Source organism: Ascaphus truei, chromosome 1 (assembly GCF_040206685.1).
Source record: "Ascaphus truei isolate aAscTru1 chromosome 1, aAscTru1.hap1, whole genome shotgun sequence".
NCBI classification, from domain to species: domain Eukaryota; kingdom Metazoa; phylum Chordata; class Amphibia; order Anura; family Ascaphidae; genus Ascaphus; species Ascaphus truei.
In genome coordinates this window covers 257,614,681-257,637,264 of record NC_134483.1, presented here as the reverse complement: position 1 = coordinate 257,637,264, position 22,584 = coordinate 257,614,681, and the positions used below count along the sequence as shown (strand labels likewise).

Here is a 22,584-nt window from a genome sequence, read left to right as displayed (position 1 = left end):
AGAGACAATGTAGGAAGCAGCTGAATGAGGATTTGTTTGTTGGAGATGAGAATAAAAGTAAGAGATTGTTTAACATCCAATACAATTTTAAAAAAGAAATAAATTATGGTGCATCACAACACAACCGAAAGCTTAAAAATTGCCAAGATATAACCAGTGTCAGTAGCTAGTGCACATCTTTGTCATGATGACAAATAATTCAGTGTTTTGTATAGTGACAGACAGCGACAGTAAAGGATGAATCCAAGTATTGAGTAAATCAAAGTAGGCTAGAGTAATTTAATTGGGGCTGAGCAAATTGCTTTCAGGATGGAAAGGCACAGGATCTCCATAATAACATAATGAATGAGGTGCAGCAACAGAGACAAGATGATCGTCATGCTCTGAGTCTGACCTTGATTACTCCAAGTAATGGAACTACTGGGTGTGGTAAAGCCTTACATGCTCGCCTATAGTCCATGACCCCATCTCATCATGAACCTCACCCCCACTAACAATCTACCCACAGTATATGCATTGCACTCACACAGAATGCCACATGAAGGGATACAACACAAGCTCCGTGGCACAGGACCCAGTCCCATTATGAATCCTACAGGGAGAGGGAGCGGCTCAGTGAGTAAAGACACTGACTGGCACTGAGTGTGAAGCAGGGGAGCCTGGTTCAATTCCCAGTGTTGGCTCCTTGTGACCTTGGGCAAGTCACTTTATATCGCTGTTCCTCAGGCACCAAAACATAGATTGTAAGATCCACGGGGCAGGGACCTGTGCCTGCAAAATGTCTCTGTATAGCGCTATGTATAACTAGCAGCGCTATACAAAAACATGCTATTATTATTATTATTATTATTATTATTATTATTATTATTATTATTATTATTACATCTCGCTCTCACCTCCCTTGCCCCATTGTCTCTGGGTGATGGTGGATGTGAAAGGGGAAGGAGGTTAAATAGTCAGGGAGATGGGGAGAGGGAAGCAACAGAGTCCCATCCTGCATCCTGCATAAAGGGGTGGACCATGCAACCTGGTGTGCCATTGACGAGGAGTGGATGGTGTTAGTTGTGTTTCTTCTGTAGTGACCCTGAGGCAATCAGCACATCCAATGATGGATGAGGACAAAGATGTTTGCTGATGTTGCTTCTCCCAGAGGTCATTGTGATTTGCTCTGCAAATGTTGCTACAGTTGTGCACGGCAGCATCCACTCTTGTCCCTATGCACCGCTGGACTACAAAGGATGCAGTGTCCTATCACAGTCAAACATCATCCCATGATGTGGTAATTAAAAGAATTTCCACATCAGTGAGGTGGTTTCTCTGGGCAGACATCCATGTCACTGTGATGCCTACAATCCAGAAGAGGCAGGGGAACCACAAATGCTAACCTGGCGACTACCACTGTGATGTCTTTGAAAGGAACATCCACATTCCTCCAGCTAACCTTCTCCAAGATACTCCTCGCTAAGCACATCAGAAGAGCCACCTTCACCATCACCAATATCACCCTCTCCAACTTTGACTGATGCACCCCTGACCTAGGCAAGCTTACAGCAGTTATAACCTCACTGCTGGAAGCATTGACTATTGCTACCCTACCCATGTCTCCTTCGTTCAGTTCCGCCTCAATTTCCACATCCCTATCACCTATGCTTTCTCTGCCCCAGCTATGGCAGAAATGGCAGTAGTAGAATCACCATGAGTAGCAGAGTCTGGTGATGCAGCTGAAACCAGATTCTGGGACACCAATTCAAAACCTTGGTGGCCCACAACTGGCTTGAAATTGACACTGGTACAGTTACCCTGAGACAGAACTGGCCTGCACGTGCACAATGTGTACTGCTGCATTTCCTACTCACACAGCTGTTCAAACAATAGATGGCTTGGGCAGAGGAAGCATCAACAGTCTGTCATTACAGAGACTCAATGACAGTGAAGATAGCTGCTGACAAAAATGACCTAGACAGAAACTCTCCAAATAACAGGCAATAGCTTCCAAATCCTAGTACTTCTAGATTCCTCTAACATAGGTCTACTTCTAAAGAGTGAGTTTTAAGGAGGTGGAATAATACCTTCCCAAACACAACTTAGACACAACCTGTTCCACAGGCTAAACTGCTGTAAGAGCAAACATCTCTATCTTAGATAGAGATAAGCTCTCTATCTCTCTCTCCCTCTCCTGTTCATACCTGCCTACCAACCTACCCACAAGCCCAGTCACAACATTCCCTCTCACAATCTCAACAACAAGAGTTAGGAAGTCAAAGGGACTTTGTGTATGCTAGTGAATCGCATATTGTAACATTCGTCAAATTGAATGTCACGTGAGTGACATAACATTCGATCTAATGTTTGAAGCATTCTATGAATTCACGCACCAGCTTACAAAATGAATCAAATGTTTCAAAACATTTGCAGATCCAATGTTATGACAGTAGCAAAAAAAGGAGGGCAAGTATAAAACACTATACTTTAATAAAATATAAACCTTGGGAACCTTATATATGTGTGGGAAATTAATCTGAGATATCTGGGTTTGAAAACCAGGAGTCTGGGGCACACTGAGCAGCCCCAATGTAATTCACCCCATGTACCCACAAATAGTGCCTGCACACAGTGGAGAATCAGAGGACTAACAGTAACTCGGACCCCTGAACTCCTGCAAACAAAACAAATACATTTTTGCCCAAATATTCCACCTAAAACCTACACTCCCAAAATCTTATGTCTACAAAATTGATACATTCATACTTTTTTTGTAACAAATTGTGGTTGAATATTTGACTGCAAAACATTTTTTTTGTTAAAATTGCCACATATAATTTGCTATATGAATTTTGACACATTTTCCCATCTCTACTCTTTTGTGGTATTCATTCTTTCCTTTTCAACAATTCTATTGTGTAATGCTTTGTCTACCATTTTAATTCGTTTTTTCTTTTAGTAATGTGTAAGTTAATATGTGTTAAATCAAGGCCCAACCAACCTTACTGCAGAAACACAGGTACAACAATTATGATCCCACCCAACAAATCTTACTAAGACACAGATTGGAAGAAATGGTCAAAGCCTTGTTTTTTAATTATTATTCTTAACTCCCCTGTTGCAGGGTACATGCAACCACACACGCGGGTTCTCTTCATAAGGCTTCTTTATTGAGCCTTAAAAACATACAGCACACAAAACAAATAGCTTCTCTTCAGCAGACAAAACAAAATAGCTTCTCTTCAGCATAGAAAACAAGGCTGCTTCTCTTCAGCATGCAGGACACAGACAGTTCATCACACATGTACTTTGAAAAACAGACCTTATTGCAGTAATCTCTTCAGTATTTCAGTCCTGTCTCCTGACCAGCTAGTTTGCATGTGTGTGCAGCCTGGGGGTTTTAAAACACCTTGATTATGCAGCTCAGGTCAGACTAATTATGCAGCCCTTCTCAACTGAAACTTAACCTCGTCACTGCTACACTGCAAACCTAAACATAGATTTGCCAGGTATACTGCACCGACACACTTTATTCGAGCAAATACCCGGTATGTACCTGGCAGATACCTGGAATGCGCCGCTCCTCACCTCTGACAAGCCCCGTTGCGTTTGCCTTCCCAGCCTGGGTTCATGCCTGGCTGATGGGCGGCTGATTTGTTAAATGATAATGATTAGGATTTAATAGGCTGCAATGCTTCGCGTGTCTACCAGATGGCATAAATTCATGAATTGTAATGCAGTATATATATATATACTGTGCAGTATTGCAGCCAGCTGGAATAAAATGCTTCAATCCCTGCCTGGAAAATAACTCAATGCACTCGGGCAGAAAACAGTCACAAACCTCAATACACCCGGGTATACCCGAATTCGTGGGACTAGCCGAGCTCGAATAAAGTGTGTCGCCAGTGTATGGCTGGTGACGTTCATTCACCCTGTCACATTCCTCCCCTGTTAGTGTGTGGCTGGGGCCACGTACGGATGAAGCCCAACCATCCACCCCTTCTCTAGAAAAGAGGCCTGTGCTGAATCTCAAATGAGAAGGGTTGGAGGGCCATATAGCACCTGGTCAATCTAGCATTGGAGTCCTTCATACTATTTAACCACTTCAATGGAGCATGGTCCATCACCAGAGTAAAATGGACTCCTGCCAGGTAATGCCTCAAAGCCTCGATTGCCCACTTTACTGCGTGCGGAAGGGGGTATTATCTGTAGGAATTGCTCAAGAATTGCCTCCTTAGTGCGCTCCTCGGGTTGTATCCAGCGAGTACACAAGTCCAATAATCGCTGAGTAAGGACCCGGGGTCTCATCTTAGCGGTGTACATCAGGTTCCGGAACTGCTGCCGGTAGGTCTTTGGGGTCAGACCTAAGCGATCCAGTATGGCGGCTTTTACTTGTTTGTAGTCCATTGCCTGATCTGCTGGGAGTCCCTGATATGAGGCCTGTGCTTCTCCTATGAGGAGCAGGGCCAAAGCAGTTGCCAAGCGATCTGCAGACCAGCCCTGAGCTTCGGCAACCCTTTCAAATGTCAGTAGAAAAGCCTCTGGATCCTCGTTCGGAGCCATTTTCCTCAGGAGGACCGGGGGTTTGTTCGCAAGTTCTGTACTGGCAGACCCCTGGAATTGGGTCAGCAGCTTGGCCATCCGCTCATCCTGTGCTGCCTGCTGCTGGGTTAGGAGCTGGGTTTGCTGCTGCAATAGTAGTTGTGCCTGCTCCTGCATTAACAGTCCCTGCTGTTTGGTCTGCTCCTGCATTAACAGTCCCTGCTGTCTGGTCTGCTCGCACAGAAACTCTTTTAAAAATTCTTCAATTTTTCTCATTTTTGTGTGTGTGTGTGTGTGGCCCTTCAAATGCAGGGGCCTCTCAAAATCCTGGCACTTCTGACACCATATGTTGCAGGGTACATGCAACCATACACGCGGGTTCTCTTGATAAGGCTTCTTTATTGAGCCTTAAAAACATACAGCACACAAAACAAAATAGCTTCTCTTCAGCATAGAAAACCAGGCAGCTTCTCTTCAGCATGCAGAACACAGACAGTTCATCACACATGTACTTTGAAAAACAGACCTTATTGCAGTAATCTCTTCAGTATTTCAGTCCTGTCTCCTGACCAGCTAGCTTGCATGTGTGTACAGCCTGGGGTTTTTAAAACACCTTGATTATGCAGATGGGGTCAGACTAATTAAGCAGCCCTTCTCATCTGAAACTTAACCTCATCACTGCTGCACTGCAAGCCTAAACATAGGTTTGCCAGGTATATGGCTGGTGACGTTAATTCACCCTGTCACATCCCTATTAACCCATAATGTTGCCAACAAAATTTGCTTACCACCAGTGTTAAGTCCATGAAGATCCCTTCCACAGTTCAGGGACATTCTGCCATCAGCTGAACTCAAAACGTGTGCTTGTCCCATCTATTCTTGAGTGTGCTGCCTAATCTCTTCTGCACATTACATTTTCCATCTCTATTGTGACCTTAACTAACCATTTTCACTGACTGACAAAATACCCATATAATCCTTACAATGCCCTTCTCTTCCACTAGATATATAATAGAAGATACCATTGGGCATATTCATCAGTGGTGCAGAATTTAGTATTAACTGCCTTGACTTTAAATGCCGGATCAGGTGTGATACCCCACATCATAGCTTGATGAATCCTATAGCATGGCATATAGTTGTGTATCAATATTTTTAGGATCTTAGTAGCCAGTATCTATTGCTTATTTATACACTGTATTGTTATATAGGCCTATAGGTTATTCATCAAAACTGGTGCAAATAATTCACTGTAATAATATAAAACAAATAATGTCAAAGACGGTCTTTTGTTCATCCTTTTTTTTAGCAGTGTATGTCGGACAAAAGCGCAAATGATTTGCATGAAAATAATAATGTACAATGCAGTTTATGCATTGCATATGCAAGAAGTAAAATACAAATGTGAAATATTCCATTAATTTAATTTAATTAATTTCTGATAGTGAATCAGGCTTTTAAAAACCATCAACTTCAGTTTTATTCAGAGTGAAACAGTTGAATCTTTTGACTATAAGAGAACTGTGTATTACACTCTGGTAATGTGGTTTTAATGCTAAGGTAATTTCTGCTAACAAGTGATAATAGCTATATAACTCTAGTGAATAACCATAAAGTTAATTGTTATTGTCAATTATAACATAGATTGCCTTTTACCTCCATTTCATTGTATAGTTCTGTAATTTGTGCTTGGAAGTAGTTACACAAAAGGTGGACTTGGGTAGGAGTTACTGTACATGATGCACAATGTGGGGTTGTATCAGTTTCTGCATAATTTGTTCTGATTTGTTTTACTTTAATTATTAATGACATTTCTAAGTTGTAACCAGGTGTAAATGTTTTTGTGTAACAGATCTGCACTAAATATAACAAACATAATTAACAAGTTTCTTTAATTGAGGTTAACACAAACAAACTGTATATTAATAGGACATCTATAACATTGAGCCCACATATCAGTAGATTGCTAAATACCCACAAAGTGTTACTAAAGAAAATGTAAACAGTTTGGCTAATTTACTCCACATACTGTATGTGTAGAAGAAACTTCAATACTAAATATTATTTTGTCTATCATCTGAAGTTTAAAAAGTTTTACGTCAGTTTAAAACTGGTGCAAAATACTGTTAAATCAAATAAAGTTATCTTCCACAGTAGCAATGCAAAAATAATTGATTGAATTTATAGTGACCTGAGGCAAAACTGGAATAAAACATAAAATAATTACCCTTGTTTTAGGGAATTACATAGTGGAAAACAAAATGCTGTTTTTTTTTATCTTGACAATTTTTCTTATTAAAACAAAGTAGCCAAAAAAAATTTGGTCTTTAAGAGGTTTAAAAAAAAAAAAAAAAACCCTCTACTATAGCTGCTACCCTTCCTGGCAGTGAAAGGGATAAATATAGTATTAATGCAATAGATGCATAATACTGTTTTTTGTTATTAATAAAATACTGAGGATACTGTGAAATGGATTTACTTGGTGTCACAGGAGACCAGGACTTTTAACAAATTTATATCTGGGATCATGCACTAGGTAAAACAAGATGGTGGAATAAAATTAGGTTTATTCGGGTAAACTCGCATACACACAATGAAATACAAAATGCAGATGGGGTCTGGGGGTTGAAAACTAGACTTTCCTAGTTGCAGGGCGTGTGCTTCAGCAAAACGCTTACCCTGTTCACTCCACGTCACTGGAATAAGCCTAGAACAAGCAACATTATTCCTCAGAACTGGTCCTCATTTAGGCTAGGCCTCCCTGGCACCTCAATGCCTCTGGGAAACCCTACCGGTGCTTCACTGGACCAAGTTCCAAAGTTACCTATGAGTCTGAAAACTGAGAGAGAGGGCTCTGATTGTGGGCAACCCCTTTCATAGACTTCTGTGCCCTATGTTTAACATGGACAGAGACTGCCCACCACTCAGAGCGTGGGAACTTTTCATACCAGCCAATCAGAGCGTTGCTCATCTGGCTGGTGATGTCAGAGGAAAGGACGGGCCAAACAGCATCTTCCCCAGCCAACTTATTGCCACCTGCGGGGCAGGCTCCCCTAGGTCTGCCAGTACAAAAGGTGCGCAACAGGGTGCCCTTTATTCTCTGGAGCTGGCACTTTGCCTTTCCCTGCTCAACCAAATGGCCTGACACCTCTTGCCCTCCTTGTTCTCCTTTGAGCTCAGATGTCTATGCAGACATCATGGCACCTATGTAAATGCTTAGGCTGACTGCATAGACATTTATACTTACAGTATAAAATACTATACTTTAATAAAATATAAACCCTGGGGTACCTTATATATGTGTGGGAAATTAATCTGAGATGTCTGGGTTCGAAAACCAGGAGTCTGGAGCACACTGTGCAGCCCCAATGTAATTCACCCTGTGTACCCAAAAATAGTGCCTACACACTGTGGAGAATCAGGGGACTACCAGTAACTCAGACCTCTGAATTTCTGCAAACAAAACAAATACATGTTTGCCGAAATATTTCACCTAAAACCTACACTCCCAAAATCTCATGTCTCTACGACACAGGGAACCCCAAATGCCCCTAAACAGGTCAGGTTTTTCCTATACTTTACATGGGACTTTCATAGCCCACCCCATCCTTATGTACAGACGGGTAACCACAAATTATACATTATTTGTGGGTAACATAACAGCTACTCTGGTCAGCAACACATTACACTGTTTTTTTTAACCCTAGTTGCTCCCGAATATCCACCCTTAAACTCCTGCTCCAAAAGTCCCTGTCTTGCAACTATTTCCTAACAGGGATCCTTACTGCACCTTGTATCCCTAGCTTGCATTCCTGTAGGGGACCGTAAAATGTGGACATAAATACTGGAGAATACATTAGGGTGTACAACTTGCCCAAGAGCTGACACCAGCCCTTGACATACGTTTCACAGAAGCAGCCAGCCAGGCGTGATCTTTATAAATGAAGGCCGGCTACCCCCAACTATCACACTTGACATTACAACAAAGCTTTTATGTACTCTCTTAAAATTGTAGCTTTTAAATTTATGCTAAAAATTCTATTTATTTAGACAAATATAATATTTTTGTAATTGTATTTGCTTGTTGCCCCTTTATTATGATCACATTCTTTATTATAAAGTTTTAAGGCACCATCAGCACCAGTTTTCCTAATTTGTATAATACATGTATGATCCCACATTCTAGTTGCAGTTTAAAGCAGGATGTATTGTGTATGATATGTAGTACTTTATAGTGTTTAAAATGAAGCTGCCATATATATATTTAAACTCACAGACATTGTCAGTAATTGGCAAATTAAAATGTAGAAAGAAGAGTGGAATTATTTTACAAGAAGTTAGAACCAAAGAAATGTGTGACTGATATAAAGGGTATTAAGAATATTTTGTTAATGGAACATATTTCTTTCTTTTTCTTACAGTTCGTCTTCCTTAACTGATATGGTTATATCAATTTGTGTGATATTTGCAATGTCATTCATCCCAGCAAGTTTTGTCCTATTTTTAATCAATGAAAGAGTTAGCAAAGCCAAGCATGTGCAATTTGTTAGTGGCGTAAACCCTGTTGTTTACTGGATAGCAAATTATGTGTGGGACATGGTAAGACACGTATTTCTCATTTATTTATATCTGCTTTGTCTATGTTAAATGTTATTATTGTCTAAGATTATGTGGTGTCCAATATAATTGTCTTGATTCAGGAGCTTCATCAATGTTCTATAGATTTGTTTATTGATAAGGGGTATTATAGCTTGCTCCCACATTAACTGGCATTTGCTTGAATGCGGTTAATGTGGGATCTAGCTCTGGTACGCTAGCTTAGTGAATATCCACTGTTGAAAGCTGTGCTACCTCTTAGTAGACTAAGATGATTATTCTTCAAATATTTCTGAAGAAGAATACTGAAGGAGTGGTCAGTGGTATAGGCTCAGTGGTATGGACACTGCTTTTGAAGAGGGTGCACCCTGTTTCCATCCCAGTGTCAGCTCTCCTTGGAACCATGGACACGTCTCTTTATTACTCTGTGCCACATGCTCCACTGCATACACTGTCAGCAGTACAGTATGTACAGTAAGAAAAAAAATATTATTATAAATAAAATTATAGTGTACAGAGCTCTTGAAATCTCACAGATCTATTATTAAATGTAGAATAAAATACTATTAGATAGCAATAATTGTTGTACTAAAAAATATGTAGCTCAGAGTTTTAATAGTTGTGTTGGTCCAAAAAAGTATTTGAAGAGTAAAACCCCAGAGGTTTCCTGTTTAAAGTATGCACTTTGTCCCAGATTATTTAAACTTTCTAACGCTATTTATCTTAATGGTAACTTCAGTTAACAAAACATTAATGGTAATGCTATACTCACTATAGAATGTAACCTAAAGTTAACTTATGTTAATGTCACAATAAAAATCTAGCATTAGGAAAAACGGACATTGGTGAACATTCTTATCAAATTATATGCAAATAAGTCACTGGCATAAAAATACCGTACTCACGAAGTTCCATTAATGTTAACATCAAAACGTAACATTATGTTATTTGTCATACCTAAGGCTTTTGTTATTCCTATGCAAAAATTGAAATGAGGCAAACGCTCTTTATTAGGATGTGGCTGGTAATACTGTAGCTAGAGTAGTGTTATTTCCCTGCATTGTTTCTCTCTCTTTTACTCTCCTCCAAAAGCCAAGTTTCCTTTGAAGATTATGTACTGTATCATTATCGTTAAATAATCCTACATTAATGAGCTCTAGTATGGATGTTCTTTTTTCATACAATTAACTGTGGATACTGCATTAACCTCAGCCAAATAATGTGAGTTCCTATTTTATATAACGTCACATTTGCCATGATGTTATAAAGTTTAGGGTGTCTGGGCCTTTTAGAAAAGAAAAAACACAAAAGCGCACCAAGATGAGAGATGTATATTGTATTAGCAATAATAAAAATAATAGTAACTTACATATAAAATTTCTTTAATAATCCCCGATTCTGACGTCTATCACAGGAGTAGGGCATCACATAGGAAATAGATGGGCAATCTCAGTTCTGGGAGATCAGACCCGCGCGCTGGGGCTGTCTCTGTTCTGTCTCCTATCCTCCACGTGTAGTAGCGTGGTGAGGAGTGTAGCGCGCATGCGCAGGAACCGGAGCCCTCTATAGGTGTCCTTAGGATGCCTGTCCGTTTTTGATACCGTAGAAACGATCGGGAACGGGCAGAAACGATACACTTGAATGTGTACTGGTGGTGGGTAGTGAAACTATTGTGGCTGGTGGTCATTGTTATATTGTTTATAAACTATTGAAAACTATAATAAAAAACCAGGACACAAAAATAGTAAAAATTAGGAAATATTTGCTATTATGGGAAAATACTGTATGTCATAATATAGTGTTGAACTTGTTTACCAGTAAAAATATAATTTATACAAAAATAGTTTTATAAAATTTTCCGACAGTCATTTCCATATCTTTCACTTTGATATAAAAATGCCAACATATTTGAGATCAAATACAGGATGTTTTATGGACTATAGAGTGATTAATTATAATACTTTTTTAAAGCTTCTAAACAAGGAAGGGTAGTCATTAATTAGATGTTGAACATCATGCAGCCTGCCAATAATGTAATATTCCCTCTTGTTGCAAATACAGAAAATCAATTTTTTTCCAAGCATGGTACATCTGATCCAAGATTCCTGATAAGACCAGATCACTCTTGTTAGATTAAAATACTTTAATGATAGGGAACAAAATGACCTGAAGAAATCTATAAATTGAATGTACAGTAGAAAAGTGAGTCATATGTTACTGTTCCAAATATATAATTCATATGTAGCTGTTGCAAATGTCGGTGAAGTAATCAAAACAGATCCAAAGTACTGTACCTTGATAAAATGATAGTTAGAACATATTTTCTCTTAGATGCATCTCTGGACACTAAACTCATTTGTGGAGCCAGAAAGCAAGTAAAATATAATGGAATTATTTAAAGGAATATAACATTAATTAAATCCAATGTGATTTGTATACATTTCCCACACAAAAACTGACATTGAATTTGTTTACATTAATATTCACAAATAAAAAGTTTAATTTACGTATGTTTCCCATTGGTAGCTACTGTATCTGTGGGTTTTGCTATAAAAAAAATAATCCCTCGCCAAAAACAAGCAACACCGACTGCTGCTTTAAGCTATATGGGTAAGAAGTTACCAGAATGGTAAATGATTTAAAATATGCAGAACTTTTTAACTGTTAACCATTTCAAATAAAGTGTAAATATTACTAAACTACAGAAAAAAAAGAAAAATACTGTTTACTAGCTAATTTTTCATGCCTCAGAATACTTGGTAAAGAGGAAGTATTTGTGTTTCTTGTTGTCGTTTTTTGTACTGATTACAATAACACTTTACACTGCTATGGCTAATGTAGCCTTTCATTGTGAACTAATAATCATGCATCTTATGTGTATAAAAATCGATACTGTACATATGCAGCGACCGTTTTTCGAACACTTTACGTGCTGTATACCTCGGAATACCCACGTCATGGCACATGATTTCTTCCAACCGTATCGCCTTTATGCGCAAGTGCAGGCGAGTGCACAAAATTGCATTTTAGTGTTCTGGTTTTTAAACACCTGAAATTGACACAGTAGCACAATAGCACAGTATTGTACACATTGCAATTCATTCATTTCATTGCACACAAAGAAACAGAATCCATGAAATTCAAACAAAGCAACCGCGATAAACACGTGTGCCTGGGGCGATTGGCCACGTTAATGCCGCATAGAGTACAGCAGCGTACACGTAAACGGCTCCGTGATTTGTTTGAATAACGGCCGTTGCATCTATATCTAGTAAAATGTATACAGTACCATAGTGTTCAAAGAATGACCTTTGACTTCCTATGCTTCAAAGCAAAAGGAGTACCATGTTTGTCAACAGAAAGTTATATAGTTCGGAAATCTAACACCTGAATCTGGAATGATGAGACAGTACTTAAAGGCTTGAAATATAAGATTAAGTGACATTATTTAGTCGAGGTTGCATGAATCAGGTATGCTTACAGTAATTCAGAAGTGGTAAAAGCATTAAATCAAAATTGTCTTCATTGAACATTGGTAAGCATATACAGTGATAAAGGCATATGTCATTAAATTTTTATATATATATATATATATATATATATATATATATATATGTATATATATACACACACACACACACACACGACAGTCCAACATTCCCTCCAAAAATGTTTGACAGGTGACAAGACTCAACAATCGTTTTCTATAAAACCTAACTAGATAAATGTATATACTGTAGACAAGCTTTTTTTTAATTAGGAGGATCAGTAATATGATGAATGGGGTAGAGAAATTAGCTCCTGAAAACTTTTCAATAAAAATGAAGTCACATCAAAAGGTATAGCACACAACAGAAGTGTTGATAAATCCTCATTTACATATTTTAACAAAACTACTGCATGTTTTTCAAAGATCCTTTTACTTTTTATTCTAATCTTCTCATAATTTGACGATAGCAACCATTTTGATTTTTTATTTAATAAAAAACATTGATCGCTGTAATTTTAGGATATACAGGTAGAGCAGATATTATTTCTTCCAGCCCTTAGAGCCCTATCCAACCCCTTACAAAACTATGATATTACAGACCTGACTTCAGGTCATCATGAGATTTGGAGACTATCCATATTTTCTAAATTGAATCCCAAAGCATTCTTTTTCAAAAGTCCTGCATTTTTATGAAATATGGATATTTAGCCTAAAACTTCCTCATGGCTAGGAGGTAATTTAAGTATTATGTATGGTATTGCTAACTGAAAAGTATAGAATAATGTCTTCACAATATATTACATGAAGTATTGCATGGCTAGGTTCCTTCAATTTATTGCAGTTCCAATATATTTTTATTTAGTACAACAATTCTGATTTCTTAAACAGTACAGTAACGTTAAGTTTTTTTTGTTTTTTTTTTAACAGTGCAACTATATTGTGCCATGTGTCATAGTCATTATTCTCTTCCTGTGTTTTCAAGAAGAGGCTTATGTCTCAGCCCAAAACCTTCCTGTGCTTATACTTCTACTGATACTTTATGGGTAAGTGACTTAATTTTTCTATTCTTAAGGGTGCATGTCATTCCCATCTCAAGCAACAATATTATGGGTGGAATCAATCAAGATTTATTCCAAACTGTGATTTTGAGTCTGTAGTTCAAATTCTCAGAACCTAGTGTTCCAAATCTCAAAGTTGCTTCAACACAGCCAATACTACTGGTTCTAATGGGCATATTTATTAAAATGCAAAATTGGCATATCTTCCAGTTTCTTCATGTAAAAATTGCATTTAAGCTGTAATTTGGTTCTGGCTGTGCAGTATGCAAATTCAGTATGAAAAAATCTCATAAAATTAGGCATTCTCATGCTACTTTATAAACGGCATAATGACATGCCACATTGTTACTGCACCGACACACTTTATTCGAGCAAATACCCAGTATGTACCTGGCAGATACCTGGAATGCGCCGCTCCTCACCTCTGACAAGCCCCGTTGCATTTGCCTTCCCAGCCTGGGTTCATGCTTGGCTGACGGGCGGCTGATCTGTTAAATGTTAATGATTAGGATTTAATAGGCTGCAATGCTTCGCGTGTCTACCAGATGGCATAAATTCATGAATTGTAATGCAGTATTTATATATATACTGTGCAGTATTGCAGCCAGCGGGAATAAAATGCTTCAATCCCTGCCTGGAAAATACCTCAATGCACTCGGGCAGAAAACAGTCACAAACCTCAATACACCCGGGTATACCCGAATTCGTGGGACTAGCCGAGCTCGAATAAAGTGTGTCGCCAGTGTATGCTAACCCAGAGATCTCGTCTTGCCAGGTACAAAGAGAAAGATAGAGAATTATCCTTGCCTCACCCCTAAAGAGAAATCACACAAAACATTTGTTGTGGAAAATGCTTGCAAATAAGATGGTTTTGTAGAGTGCTTTCTGCATACAGTAGATCATTCTTAATGAATTTTTTTTTTTTAAACTCCAAATTTTTCCTGTGTAATATTGCGTTCTGTTTTCAGGTGTTACGTTTTCCCAGTTTAATGAGTTGAGCCAACATACAAATGGTGCTAGTAGTAGAAAAAAATCGAACAGCTACAAAACAATAGGAAACAAAATTTTTCACACGACTATTATATTTTAAAACATCTGTCAATACATTTCATCAAATTGTTTTCCTTTCTTTTTCAGTTGGGCTGTCACTCCCCTGATGTACCCAGCAAGCTTCTTCTTTAGTATACCCAGTACTGCATATGTTGTTTTGACTTGCATTAATATGTTCATTGGCATCAATGGAAGTGTGGCTACTTTTGTATTAGAGATGTTTAAAGATGAGGTAAGTGATCAATTTTAGGTATTGTGAGCTACAGTATGGAAGAGGCAGACACACAGTCCAGTTCTCTTTACATGTGTTGCATATTTGACCTCTTCATCTTCAACTGATAATCTGACTATAGAACCCTAGACAAAGTTATTTATAGCATGCTAAGGGTTAACATATGGGATTGCCTGCAGCTATGTTTTTCATCAGCCCCACCCTCTGCAGTGTTTATGACTAGACAGAGGAATTTCAAAGCCCAGATGAATTAATTGACAGCCCTTTCAGTCTACATCTGCATTGCCTCAAAGGTGGACAGCCTTTACTGCTCAGTTACTGGGTTGGGAAAAGACTTCTAACACAATCACATTAGAGGCCTATCCTACCTCTTTTACCACAATTTTAAACTTGTATGCAACTGTTACATATGTCCATAATCATATATTATCTTTAACTGCCCATGAAATGTCTGTAAATTGAATATATAACCTCTGTTCATTTAATGTAACAATGTCATCACAACTCTGTGCCCAGGATGATATGAGATACCAACTATATAGGCTTTAAGCAATCTAAGGACAGCCATTTCAATCTAACTTCTGGCTCCAACATTTATAGCGAAATAGCTAATTTAAAAAAATTGGTTCTTTTTAAGTAGTGAAAAAGCATCCATGCAACCCTATTTTGTAATTCACAAACTCAAACGTATGTCCAGTTTATTAAAACAATATAAATTATTTGAGGTTAAGCCTTCTTTAGGCTTTGGCTTTAATTTTTCCATGATTTAAAAATGTGTTTCCTAAATTTGATTTGAACTTCAAAACAAACTTCAAAGTTTGGATTTTGAATCTCTGAACCTGCTCATCCATATTCTAGAGACCAACTTTGTAAGTGCATTGTGAACTATTAATAATCTGGAGGAGGAATATTTTTAGTTTTAGAGTTGGACTATAACATATTAAAATAAATCCTCAGTTTTTATATTGTCAAGCAGTATTTTCTGTTGCATAATGAAGCACTGTTCCAATTACAGTACACAAACTGCAGAGAATAAAACAACAATCTGGCAGTTTTAATACTCCCCCCCCTGCTATTTTTTTAAATGGGAACAGGGGGGGGGTGGGTTTATGGGGGGGGAGGCGGGATCCTGGAAGTGAACCAAACTATTTTCAGGTCCCAAGAATGTGTCAGTGAAGGGGCAGGTATTACCCCGGTTTTCCACTGGGATTTAAATGGCGTTCAATAGAAAGTCGCAATGGATGGTGTCACGGTAGACCAGGTCTTTTAACACATTTATATTTTTGGGATCATTCAACAGGCAAAACAAGACGGTGAAATAAAATGGGGTTTATCCTGAAACTAGGGTCACGTTTGAAGTATGAATAGCTCCAGTTAGCTTTAACTCATGTCTTCCCTCTTCCAAAGCATCACAAGTCCTTAATGTCTTTCTTAACTTTATTGCAGAAGTAGAAAACAACGGGTACTTGTAGGTGTAGTGTGAGTAGAGAGTGCTTCTCTATCAGGAATGCTTCTATGAGGTGGACTATGGTAAGACAGAAAGGCCTTACCAGGGGTGGATGCAGACAGGTCTGTACTCACTGTGATCTTAGGTGGAAAAGGAAGTGAGTGTATTCTGGGTAACAAGATAGCCTGGGGACAGACCATCTGTGAGCAAGCAGGGGGGGAGAGAGCAGACTAGCCCATTCTGAGAAAAAGGCTGAGGTTGCAATAGCAACTCACTGACTATGTCTGAGTAAACAACATGTGTAGCAAAATGTTGCCCTTTCACATGCAACAAGCTGCTGGGACAGGGGAAATAACAGGCAGCTGAACTAGGGAGAAATGAATCCCACGAACTGCAAAAGGAGACAGAAAAATATGGAATCCTTTTCCATGACACTCCCCGTCTGGTATCTGGAGATACCACTATAATAAAGTATGTGGAACATATGTGCAATGCAAACATAATATAACAATGCAAAAGTCCATGTCCACGTAGGGATGTAATACCGGCTGGCATCACTGGCTTCAAAGTCCCTTGGCCAAGGTTCTTGGGCAAAGGATGCAAAATGGGTGCACCGCTCCAGGTTAGCTGGGTGCACCACAGTGTCTCTCTTGGTGAAAGTCTCTGGCACTGTTTCTTGTTAAACTTATGGAAGAACAGTCCTTTTATCTCTGTAGTTTCACCCACAGAGTGCATCCCCTTGTAGGTATGCCAGGCGTGGTAGTCTGTCACTCTATCACCTGGTGTTTGGCAGAAGATGGCTTTTGGCTCCTTGCGGAAGCGGATCAACACTCCTGGAAGGCTGGTTGTCAAGTCTGGTCCAGTGAAGAGGGCGTCATTCAGGGAGGCTCCCTGGTGCTGAGTGCTGGAGCTGAACACTACCTGGATTTGATCGGGTTCCTGAGGGTGGTAGACCCCAGCTGATTGGAGGTACCAGCGTTCTTCGCCTTCCTTCAGTGAAGGTGCTGGCTTTGTGTGGCCGCTAAGGAATGTCTTCTGGGTGAAGGCCACAAAGTTATGTTTGGTCTCCGGTTTCCTTTATAGGTCGTAGCGGAGCGAAGTGAGCCTAGAGATGGCGTGTTCTTTGTTGTTTGGGAGGCGTCTTCTTGGTGAATGGAATGGTAGCGGGGTCACCCAACTGCCCAATCTGTCCTTGAAGAGCTCCTTATCCATTATCTTCTGGAATTCTCCATTTTCCATTGATGATACTTGTTTGTTACCTTCCCTTGTTGTCTGGAACGCTTTACACCCTAGGTCATCGGAACGTTTCTCTTGCACGAGAACGTCTCCACGTATTTTGACGGATCTCCTTTGTGTCTCTTTGTTAACTGCCGTCAGGAGGTTGTTTTCTCCCTGGACATGATGAAGAACAGTCTCTTTTGTCCTTGTAAATCCCTTTGTGAAATGTCTCTGTGACTGTCCCTTTTTTGACGTGTGAGAGGACAGTCTTTTTGCCACTGTGGCTTCATCTGCAAGGTGCAATCTTTTGCGGCTATGCCAGCCGTGGCAGCTGGCTGCTTTGACACTTGGTATTCTGTGGGGAGGAACAACTGTACGCCTTAGCCGTGCCATTGCTCGCGGGAGGACCGTCCGAATGTTTATTGTCTTTTGGACGATCCCTTTGTCGGTCACCTTTGGTAGGTTACTTTCTTCCTTCGGTGGAGTCGACTCATCATCCTTAGCTTTCTGGATTACTGAGCATCCTAGGCCATTGTCACATCCCTTTGATGCGAAGATGTTTTTGTTGGTCTCAGGGGTATGACCTTGTCTCTTCTCTTCACCTGGCCCTCCTGTCACTTGGAGATGGCCAAGACATGGTTCAGAGAGGGATGTGTCCACATTCTGTTATCACCGTTCTGCGGGCGTCAACATAGTCTGGTCCATGCCCTTTGTCGGTGCACACGTTGCCCACTATCACCCATCCTAGGTAAAGTATTTGGGCGTATGGTGCATTGTGGGGTCCGTTACGCTGTTTACGGACTTTGTGCACCCTCAAGATGTCCCTACCGATCAGCAGCAAGATCTTGGCGCCTTGTTCTACCGGCGGGATGTAGTTGGCTATTCCTCTGAGGTGCGGGTGATGGCATGCCACGTCTGGTGTGGGAATCTCGTCCCTGTTTGCAGCCATGTGGTTGCACTCAATGAGTGTCGGGAGAGCTATCTTCACTCTGTTATCCACTGAACGTATGACGTAGCCGCTTGCTCTTCTCCCTGTTGTCTCAGTTGACCCTGCACAGGTTCTGAGGGTGTAGGGTGAGGCATTGTCTTGTGAGTTGAATAAGTTGAAGAATTCCGTCTTCGCCAATGATCTGTTATTTTGATCGTCGAGGATTGCGTACATCCGAATAGCCTTCTCAGGTTGTCCCTGGGGGTGCACTGCGACAAGGCATATTTTGGAGCAGGATATTTTGCCACTTCCTTTTCCGCAAACCTCGGTGCACTGAGACGTGACAGATGTTGGCTCTCCTTCTCCTTCCTCCCCGCCATGTTTGTCACTTTTGCACACTACACATTTGATGTCTTCTTTACAGTCTCTGGCTAGGTGAGTCATGGAATTGCAGCACCTGAAGCAAACTACGAATTCTCCGAGAAACTTCTTGCGTTCCTCTAGGGACTTCATCCTGAACCCAAAGCACCTGTTAAGTGGGTGTGGCTTCTTGTGTATGGGACATTCCCTGTTTGGGTCCCTTGGTTCCTCGTCTCTGGCAACTGACTGATCAGGAGTAATTTGGGTCGTGGGAGACACGTCCGTCCTGTGGACTAAAATGGGTGTTTGAGTGTTACCGTATCTCGCCACTGGTCTCTCATTCCTCAGGCTGCTTGCACTGTGTGTGGTTTGCGTACCCAAGATGAAACTGGGATCGTTCCTTGTCCTTGCCGCTTCGCGGATGAAGCTCAAGAAGAATGAAAATGGGGGGAAGGCGACATGCTTCTCCCTTTTGTATTTGGAGCCTTGTAAAATCCATCTTTCTTGGAGGTTTTAAGGTAGCTTCTCCAAGATGGGTCTCACTCCACGAGCTGAGTCTAGGACGTTGAGACCTGTTAAGGAATGGTCTTTCCTTGCAAACTCCAGCTCTTGCAGCAGGTCCCCAAGCTCTTGTGGCTTTGAGTAGTCTTTAGTTGTGATCCTGGGAAAGCTGTTGACTCTTTTGAAGAGCGAATCTTCGACTGCTTCGGGGCTACCGTAGCACTCTTCTAGCCTTTCCCATACTAGGTCAAGACCTACTTGGGGGTGGTTCGCATTTGCTGCCCCGAGTCTCTTCGCGTGTTCCATGGATTCTTTTCCCAGCCATTTGGCTAGCAGTCTGAGTTCTTCCCTAGCTGAGACGTCCAGGCTCTTGATTGCGTCCTTGAATGCGAACTTCCACATATGGTAGTTCTCGGGACGGTCGTCAAAGTTGGTAAGTCATGTTTGCACCAGGTCATGCCGGATCATGTACTTGGCCATGTCTGTCAGGCCTGAGGCATCGGCGTGTTGGTCACGTTCTGAGGTAGTTGCTGGGAGGGTCCGTGCAGTTGTCTCTTTCTTGGCGTGATGACTGCTGGTCAGTGTGAGGGGCTGTGTTCTCCCGTGTGGGTGTACCTGGATTGCGAGCCTTGGAAACCTTGGAAATATAACAAAACACAAAATAGAGAAATAAACACACTTACTGGGTCTGGGGTTTGCAATCTAGCCTTTCCTAGGTGCAGGGTGCCCGCTTGCAAGGGCTTACCCCGATCGGAACCTTGTTCTGGATTCAGCAGAAAATCCTAACCGGGACATAGTCCGGATAGTCCTGGAACTTTTTCGACAAAAATCCTGACCGCGACCGCTACGTTCTAAAAGGAGAACTTGGTCCTCGCATCTGACTTTCCTAGCTTCAAAACAAAGCCGGTTGCTCTGCTATTTGGAATAGAGCAGATTTGAAAAGTCCTCCCTAGCTTCATCGACTCAAGCCACAAAATCGTCTGGTTCTCCGACTCTGCCGTCTCCTTACATACACTCTGCTAAGCTATCCTTAGCATGGAGGTAGGAGGAGCAACCAATCAAAGGGTGGGAATACCTCCCCGCCAGCCAATAGGAATAGGGGCTCATCTTTTGGCTGACGTCAGAGGAGGTGGTGTTCCAAGCCAGCTCAGGATGCCCCGTGGGCAGGACATACGAACTGACCAATGGGAAACACGCCACCATTCAACCCATTGCCACCAACTGGGCAGACTCCACTGAGTCTGTTGTACCCACATGGGGTCTCTGTTCTCCGGACCCAGTACTCCACCCTGCCCTGGCACTTAGCACCCCAACACCTCTCAACATTCCGTCTCCTCTGAACTACGGACTCTATGCAGAGTTGCTGGCACCTTAAACAGATGCCCTGGCTGACTGTGTAGATCCTTAAAATAAATGTATAAAACATTATAAAGTACACTTTAATAAAGTATATACTCTGGGGAACCTTATACTTATAAAGGAAATGGATTTAGGATATTTGGGCTTGAAATCCATGAGTCTGCTGACATTGGGTAGCCCTGGTGTTATTCACCCCATGTACCAGCAAATCATACCTACTCGCCTGGGAGAATTAAATGACTACCGGTAACTTTGGCCCCCGAACTCCTGCAAACAAAATAATTGTATTTCTACACAAATTCCCCCACTAAAACTGACACACAAGAAATCTCACAGTTCTAGGGCCAAGGGAACGTGAAAATAGAAAAAAGCAGGGGTTGCTTTATTTTCAACGTGGTTCCTGGCTTATGGTGCTTATGTAGCTACCAGTGACCCCACGGTTTCAGGGGTGATCAGAGGGCTTAACCTTGATTAGATAGCCTGGTTACCCCCTCCCAACACAGATTGCATTGCAAATTGTTATTGGCCGTTGTGATTCGGTAGCTTAGAATGCCTTTTTTTTTTTTTTCCTGGAGGGGAATGAGATGCTGGTACCTTTTACCAGTAAGTATCTCAGGAACCCCAAGAGCTGAAAATACTGTGCCTTCAGGGACCAGGCAGTTCCCAATTGGTAAAAAAAGATGAGAGTGGGAACAAAAAAACAACAGCCTGGGTTGCAATGTAAATGATAATAGCTGGATTTTTTTCAGTGTAAAATAGAATTTGTTAAATCTGTCTTTCACTGAAAATTATGCTTAGCATTCAAAGCTGCTTATTCCAAAACCCATGAATCTGAAATAGTGATATTAAAATGAATTGTGTCTACTGTATGCTAAGCATTTTAAAAACAGACAGAACATTTAAAATAACATACTTGTTTGAGTTTCCTGTTTTTCTTTCTCATTTTTGCACCTACAGCATAGTATATCAGTTGAAGTACAGTATACTTGTTGATATTTCCTAAAATATTTGCTGCTGTAAAGTACAGTTAGAAAATTGCCAGGGCAGTGTTTGATACTGTGTGCCAGTAATTATAAATAAATACATAAACAGACCTTTCAGAATAATTTTGCATATTTCCAAGTACATTGCAAATTGGAAATTCACCTATTCACCTAGCTTCTCTTTATTTAGATGAAAGTACATTTAACATCAGAAAAAAGCAAGTTGATTGTTTCAGTTTTGAAGTAGCATACAAGTGGCAAAAGGTTAACACCACATTCAAGTAATTATTTTGCATAATATACCATTTTATTCCAAATATTTAATAAAACTGTAGTGTGCTCTATTAATGATCTTTTAAATTAATTGAAGCTTTCAAAGTTGTAATAATAGTGAAAATATGCATTATAAGCAGTCACTCCTAGTTACATCATAACGAAGATGTTGAGAACTATTTAACAGTGTCATTGACTTCCTTAAACAGACATAAATTAACACACACATTCCCAGCACGCTCTAACTCCAACACCCACCACATTATATATATCTATGTCAATAAGAGTGCTACTGAGCGTGGCCAATGTACACAAACAAAAGACAGGGGTGCCCAATGCTACATCCAATTGACAAAACATATAAAGTAATAAGTATAAAGTTTAAATACTTCAATAATAATAATAATAATATTTACTTGGTTAATTAGTTAAACTCTTTGGCCAAAGTGTCAGTTAGAGCATGCTGGGAATGTGTGTGTTAATTTAGTTCCTGACTGGTAACAGTCTTTTGGAGGTAAGTAGCCCCTCCTCCCAGAGCTCACCCTCCCACCTTTTGAACTTG

General features: G+C 40.4%; 1 protein-coding gene across 5 annotated transcripts in view; it reads left to right on the top strand.

The window, feature by feature from the left end:
* LOC142496631 (phospholipid-transporting ATPase ABCA1-like) overlaps positions 1–22,584 on the top strand; it is a 1,672,602-nt gene that overhangs the window by 1,315,716 nt on the left and 334,302 nt on the right. For all 5 annotated transcript variants that reach the window (XM_075603302.1, XM_075603295.1, XM_075603331.1 and 2 more), the window contains 3 exons: positions 8,949–9,126; positions 13,541–13,656; positions 14,809–14,953. In XM_075603302.1, the coding sequence (XP_075459417.1) occupies positions 8,949–9,126; positions 13,541–13,656; positions 14,809–14,953 (439 nt within the window). The remainder of the gene's footprint in view (positions 1–8,948; positions 9,127–13,540; positions 13,657–14,808; positions 14,954–22,584) is intronic.